The following is a 6,000-nucleotide window of genomic DNA, read 5'->3' as shown; positions in this document are numbered from 1 at the left end:
TTATTCTGTGAGCGAAATCAAAATCGGTTGGCAGTCTTTGTTCATGGCATGAATTCCTATGTAGAATCTGGTGTGAACTTATTGAGAGACAAAATGCTGATATGGGAGGGGGACATACTGCTTTCTCATTTTTTTTTTTATTTTAATTCCTTTCCATTTGAACACTGCTATGTTTATTTTGTACTTTATATATTTAAGAACAATGTTCATATTGCATTCGTTTTTTTATGTAACTTTTAATTCCAGTGAGCTAACATACAGTGTCATATTAGTTTCAAGTGTACAATATAGTGATTCAGCACTTCTCTACAACACCCGGTGCTCATCCCCACGCGTGCACTCCTTAATCCCCATCACCTATTTTACCCATCCTCCACCGTCTTCCCACAGATTATTCTCAATAATTAGGAGATCTGTTTCTTACTCTCTCTTTCTCTCTTTCATTTTTTCCCCTTTGCTTGTTTGTTTTATTTCTTAAGTTCCACATATGCGTGAAATCATATGGTATTTGTCTTTCTCGGACTTATTTTGCTTAGCATTACACTCTCTAGTTCCATTCATGCCATTGCAAATGGCAAGATTTCATTCTTTTCTTATGGCTGAATAGTACTCCGTTGTATATACATACCACATCTTCTTTATCCATTCATCAGTCGATGGACACTTGGACTGCTTCCATATCTTGGCTAGTGTAAATAATGCTGCTATAAGCACAGAGGTGTATGTGTCCCTTTGAATTAGTGTTTTTGTATTCTTTGGGTGAATACCCAGTAGTGCAATTGCTGGATCATAAGGAAATTCTATTTTTAACTTTTTGAGAACCCTCTATACTGTTTTCCAGAGTGGCTGCACCATTTTGCATTCCCACCAACAGTGCACAAGAGTTCTTTTTTCTCCATATCCTTGAAAACACCTTTTGTTTCTTGTGTTGTTGATTTTAGCTATTCTGACAGGCGTGAAGTGATACCTCATTGTATTCTGATTTTCATTTCCCTGATGATAAGTGATGCTGAGCATCTTTTCATGTGTCTGTTGGCTATCTGGGTATCTTCTTTGGGGAAATGTCTGTTCGTGTCTTCAGGCCATTTTTATTTTATTTTTTTAATGTTTATTTTTGAGGGAGAGAGAGAGAGAGAGAGAGAGAGAGAGAACTTGAGCAGGGGAAGAGCAGAGAAAGAGGGAGACAGAGAATCCCAAGCAGGCTCTACACTGTGAGTGCAAAGCTATATATAAATTATTGCATTCATTTATATTCATTAATTCTTTCCATGTTGAAATTTCTAGATTTCATTGTCGAAAGAATAATTTTTATTAAATATAATGAACATGCAACTTCAGGGCATACTTCACGAGCCTTGGTCACATAGTCTGAATTACCAGATTTAAGCTTTATCTCTTTTGAATTTTGGATTAGAACTATACTATTAAAAAAACTATATACTTTTTTCTTGTTATTAAATGTGAAGTTATTCGTTATTATTCTATATACTGATATATACTGATATTCTATATACTGATATACTGATTATTCTATATACTGATACTGATATACAATGGCCATTAATGTACAATATAATGTCTAACGTACACTTTTATCATGAAATCTTTCATTCTTAATTTAACCTCTTTTTAGTACAGTACACATATCCTCAGCTGTGCTTCCTGATTCCAACTGAGATGTTGTTTTACCTACTACAGATAATACCTAGAGGACTTCCCCTGGAAAGGGCCGTGAGCTATAAGAGAGGCGACAGCTGTGGGGATTAAATATTTCTCAAACAGCTTCTCCTTGCTCCACCTGATAGTCATGCCACCTTTATCCCTTAGTCCAGAAATGCCAGCGCTGATCATTTCCACACGTTGGCAAGATTCTGGAGGGTGTATCGGGTTGGTTTTCAGTTTTCTCCACTGCTGCTTTGGATATCAACTTTCTTGAGTTTTCTAAGTCAGTTACCATTTATTCGTTCTATAGCTTCCTATCTATATTGGACCAAAATATTTTAAAATAACATCTAAAAAAAAGTAATCTACTTTGGGTACATTCATCGCCTTGATCTCTATGTTTTTTATTTATTTTATCTGAATGCCTCTGGTAATGAATTTGTTTTGGTACAGGGACTCCAGTTGCAATCTCAAATGCCTAAGGGGCCAGGCTGGTGTTCTGGCTTCTCTGACTAGATCGAAACCTCAGACAGGTCAGGGTCAGAAATAATTGGTTAAGTTTGGGGGAATCCCAGAGCAATACAACATGTGCCCTGTTTTCCATTGGGACAATAGGAGATTACCTGCCCCAGGCTCATTGGCAGTGGCTGTAATAGGGTAGAGATTACTTTGTGACCAAGCAGTGAGACAGAGGGCGTAAGACAGTCCCTACCTCCCCACCTTCACACCCTACCAGTTTGCCTTGGTTTGTATGCAGAGGGGACAGTTTCAGAAGCTTCCCATGTATCCCCAATGAGGAGCATAGGAAGTAGGTAAGACATGTAAGTTAAGGACATTGCCAAGTGGCCACCATAGTGGGAGGCAAGTTGACAAAACAGGGGCCAGATGGAATTCAGGTCTGAGATGGATCCATGACTCCAGAGAAGGCTGAGCTGAGATTTCTGGAGATGATGCTGGGGGTAGGTTTGTCGCCTGCTGCCAACCATGGGTAGAAAACAAACCACAAGTGAAACCATGGATTTTAGCAGTGGGTACAATAGGGCCCCAGGAGGCCAGCAGCCCCTCCCTTCCTCTGGAGGGTCCTGAAACTGTCTCATCTGGGAGATGCCATCTTGGGAAGGAGGAAGCAGCAATGGTGAAATTTAGGGCATGAAGAGACAGCCTTGAGGGAGGTCTGAGCCTTGAATTTGACTGAACAGTTTATCTGAGAGAAGCATTTAAAATGAAAGAGACCATTTCAAAGCATAAGCAACTGTTTTAATGGAAAGGGAATGAATTATCTTTAATTAGCAAATTTAAATGTTCCTCCTATCAGCAGAAATTGTGGGCTCATAAGAAAGAGTGAAGGACTTATAAAAACTAAACAAACCACATTTTTCTTAAAATACCTGAGTTGTTAGTGTATGTGTCAAGATATGATCGGACTTCTTGTTGGAATGTTGATTTTATCTGAATTCACTGCGTGCCACTTCATTAGGTATTTTAAAAATATTTTATGTATTTATTATGTATGTTGCATCTGGTGGTATAATTGAATATGAAACTAGAGAAATCTAGGGAATTTCTTTCTGACATGCACTATAATTTAAAACAGTAACAGACAGCTGCAAGTTGTGTTAGAATACAAGATTGTCATTTGGTGTTTACTACAATTGCAAAAACAGCTTGTTAAGGAAAAATAATTAGACTTCCCCAAATATCTTGATGTCATAATACATATGTAAATTGTGGAGTAGGACATACAAAAAAATTATTGCTTTAAATGTCAGTTACTGCTAGCCCCAGAGAGAAAAAGAGCTGCAAAACGTAGCTACTGTATGTTTACACATACATTTATAGCAGGCATTTGTCTCCCACTCCTTTTCTTCAGTAACAATAAGATAAACGTCTAAAAAGCCTTGGTTTTAGATTTGGAGTCGACAGTTGGCTATACTTCTGCCCAAAGCCATTGATGTCTTCCTGCGTTAAGTGCGCGTGAGGGCTTGCGTGCTCTGGTCTGCGTTAAGACTCAGTTAAGCTTTGGGATAAAGAGTAACTGTGTCGTAGCCCTCTGGGGGCCGCATGCGAGCTCTTGCATGCGTTTCGCAGTACAGCTCGCCCTCCACGAAGAAGTAGCCCTTCTGTTTGAGGTTGAGGTTGCAGTCGGCACACACGAAGCACTCCGGATGCCGGTACTTATCCCGCGCCTTCACAACAGCACCGCTGTAGAGAAAAGGGAGATCGAGTCAAACAAACAAACAAAACCCACAGAGCCGAAAACATGCTACAAGGGGAGATAACACTGCCTTCTGGCAGGTGTTATCTGTTTCACATTCAGGAAACAGCCTCCAGCTGTAAAACCAGCACGGCTGTGAAACTGACGTCATTGTCAGCCAGATCCCTGAGGACCACAGGAACACATCCCGTGTTTCTCGGGTGCCTCGTTTTCAGAGTTTTCAAACAAGTCGTTTCTACAAAAGTTATGGGATCTTACCTCGTGGTCTTTGCCGATTGTTTCTTTGAAAGAGCAAAACACGACATGAATAAGACTCACACCCCTGCACAGGATTCTGATTGTGACCAAGGTTGCCTACAGGGCTACAAGTCCCTCTGACTGCTTTCTATGTGGGTGGTGCAGCCGTTATTCTATGGAGCACAGAGAAAACAGACCCAAGAGCAGAGATGGGATTGCCATGGATGGGCGGACTGACCTCTCCTGTCAAAACAGCTTACTTCAGCTTGGATGAGGTAACTGCTTTTGGTACCATTATAAACGCTTGTGTTTTATGAGATCCTCTCTGCTCCAGAGCTCCGTGTCCCGCTTCTTTCTTTCTGTGTCACATTCCCCACTTGCTCTAAGCAGGCTTGGCTCCCACTGCCCTCCTGGGATGAATCCTGGAAAACTGGACTGATGGTGCCTCAGTGTGAGCTAAGAGTAGAGAACAGGATAAAGGGGTGGGAGAAGTGGCCTCGTGGGGCATGTGGGGCATTTGCAGTGGAGAGATTGAAATGACCTGCTTCACTGGAAGATTTGAATTAGCAAGTGTGGCTATTCAAACATAAGGGCCCTTGAAATGGAAGCTGACTGAATTTTTAAAAATTATATTTCAGTATTTGTGTAACTTAAGAAACCCAGTAAAGAAAATGTGTTTCAGTGAACAACCTGATGACCTTAGTATTCGGTTCCCTGAGTTTATACAGAAAAGAAAATATTTAAAGACTGTATATTAACAAAGGGAAGGCTTTTTGAAGTGAAATTATGATTCTTGGACGTGATTTTTTAAAATATACTTCTAAGACAATTTTTATGGGAAAATATATGAAATTATAAGTCCAGAATGCCGATTCACGTTACATGCCAGTTTTAGGGTGTGTCGAAGGAATTCTGGTCAAATGTGCTGAATGTTGTGGATATATTTCAAGTCACTGACTGGAAATAGAGAACGGATACCAAGATTCATGGTGAATTCCTGGGTTAAAAATGAAACTTACACAATGCCACTCCCACATTTGTCACAGAGTGGCATCTTCTGTGTGCTGCCAGGGCCACCATGGACTTTTGTAACTGGAGCTCTCACACTCCGAGTTCCAGCGGGACGGTCATCTGAAAAACAAAGTGTTTCCATTTATGGCAAGGGAACAGCTGGCTACTGGCTAGTTCCTACTTTGCTTCTATTTTAAGGTGTGCACTTTAACTTAAGGAATTCTTAAGTTGCACGGGTGCTATCATTTCAAAAGGAGTAGGACCGGTTCAAGCATAACTTGTTCTGAAGCATGGCCTTACAAAACAGAATTAGTCAACATTTGTCGTCGTCATAGGGAGCTGTTATAAAATGCTCAAAAAGGCAGAATACCTTTTGCATTTTTTCCTGCTTCTTATTGGGGTAAAATATACATAACATAATATTGACCTTCTTAACCATTTTAAAATGGGTAATTCGGGAGCAGTAGGTCTATTCACAAGGTTGTGCAACCATCACCAGTGATTATTTCCAGGACTCTTTCATCATCCAAACAAAAACCCTGTATCCATTAAACAGTAACGGCCCATTCTCTCTTCTTCCCAGATCCTGGTAATCTCTATTCTACTTTCTGTCTTAAGACTTGCCTATTCTAGGTACCTCTTATGAGGTACTCTTATGAAGGGTACAATATTTACCCTTCTGTGTCTGGCCTGTTTGACTGAGCATGTTTGCAAGGTTCATCCATGTTGCAGCATGTATCAGAATTTCATTTTTTGAGGCTGCATGATATTCTGTGTGGATAGACCATATTTTGTTTATCCATTGATCAGTTGGTAGACAAATGCGTTGTTTTCACTCTCTGGCTATTGTGAATAATGCTGCTATGAACATTGGT

General features: G+C 40.2%; 1 protein-coding gene across 3 annotated transcripts in view; it reads right to left on the bottom strand.

Annotated features, from left to right (window-relative positions):
- Nucleotides 1–2,897: 2,897 nt before the first annotated feature.
- Nucleotides 2,898–6,000, bottom strand: part of PDLIM3 (PDZ and LIM domain 3) — a 30,267-nt gene continuing 27,164 nt past the window's right edge. For all 3 annotated transcript variants that reach the window (XM_060652990.3, XM_060652989.3, XM_060652991.3), the window contains 2 exons: nucleotides 5,134–5,245; nucleotides 2,898–3,864 (listed from right to left, as the gene is read on the bottom strand). In XM_060652990.3, coding sequence (XP_060508973.1) covers nucleotides 3,675–3,864; nucleotides 5,134–5,245 — 302 coding nt within the window. In that variant the 3' untranslated portion in view covers nucleotides 2,898–3,674. The remainder of the gene's footprint in view (nucleotides 3,865–5,133; nucleotides 5,246–6,000) is intronic.

This window comes from Panthera onca, chromosome B1 (genome assembly GCF_046562875.1).
Source record: "Panthera onca isolate mPanOnc1 chromosome B1, mPanOnc1 haplotype 2, whole genome shotgun sequence".
NCBI lineage: Eukaryota > Metazoa > Chordata > Mammalia > Carnivora > Felidae > Panthera > Panthera onca.
Note: the sequence above shows the minus strand (reverse complement) of the source record. Positions and strands in the feature narration are given on the sequence as shown.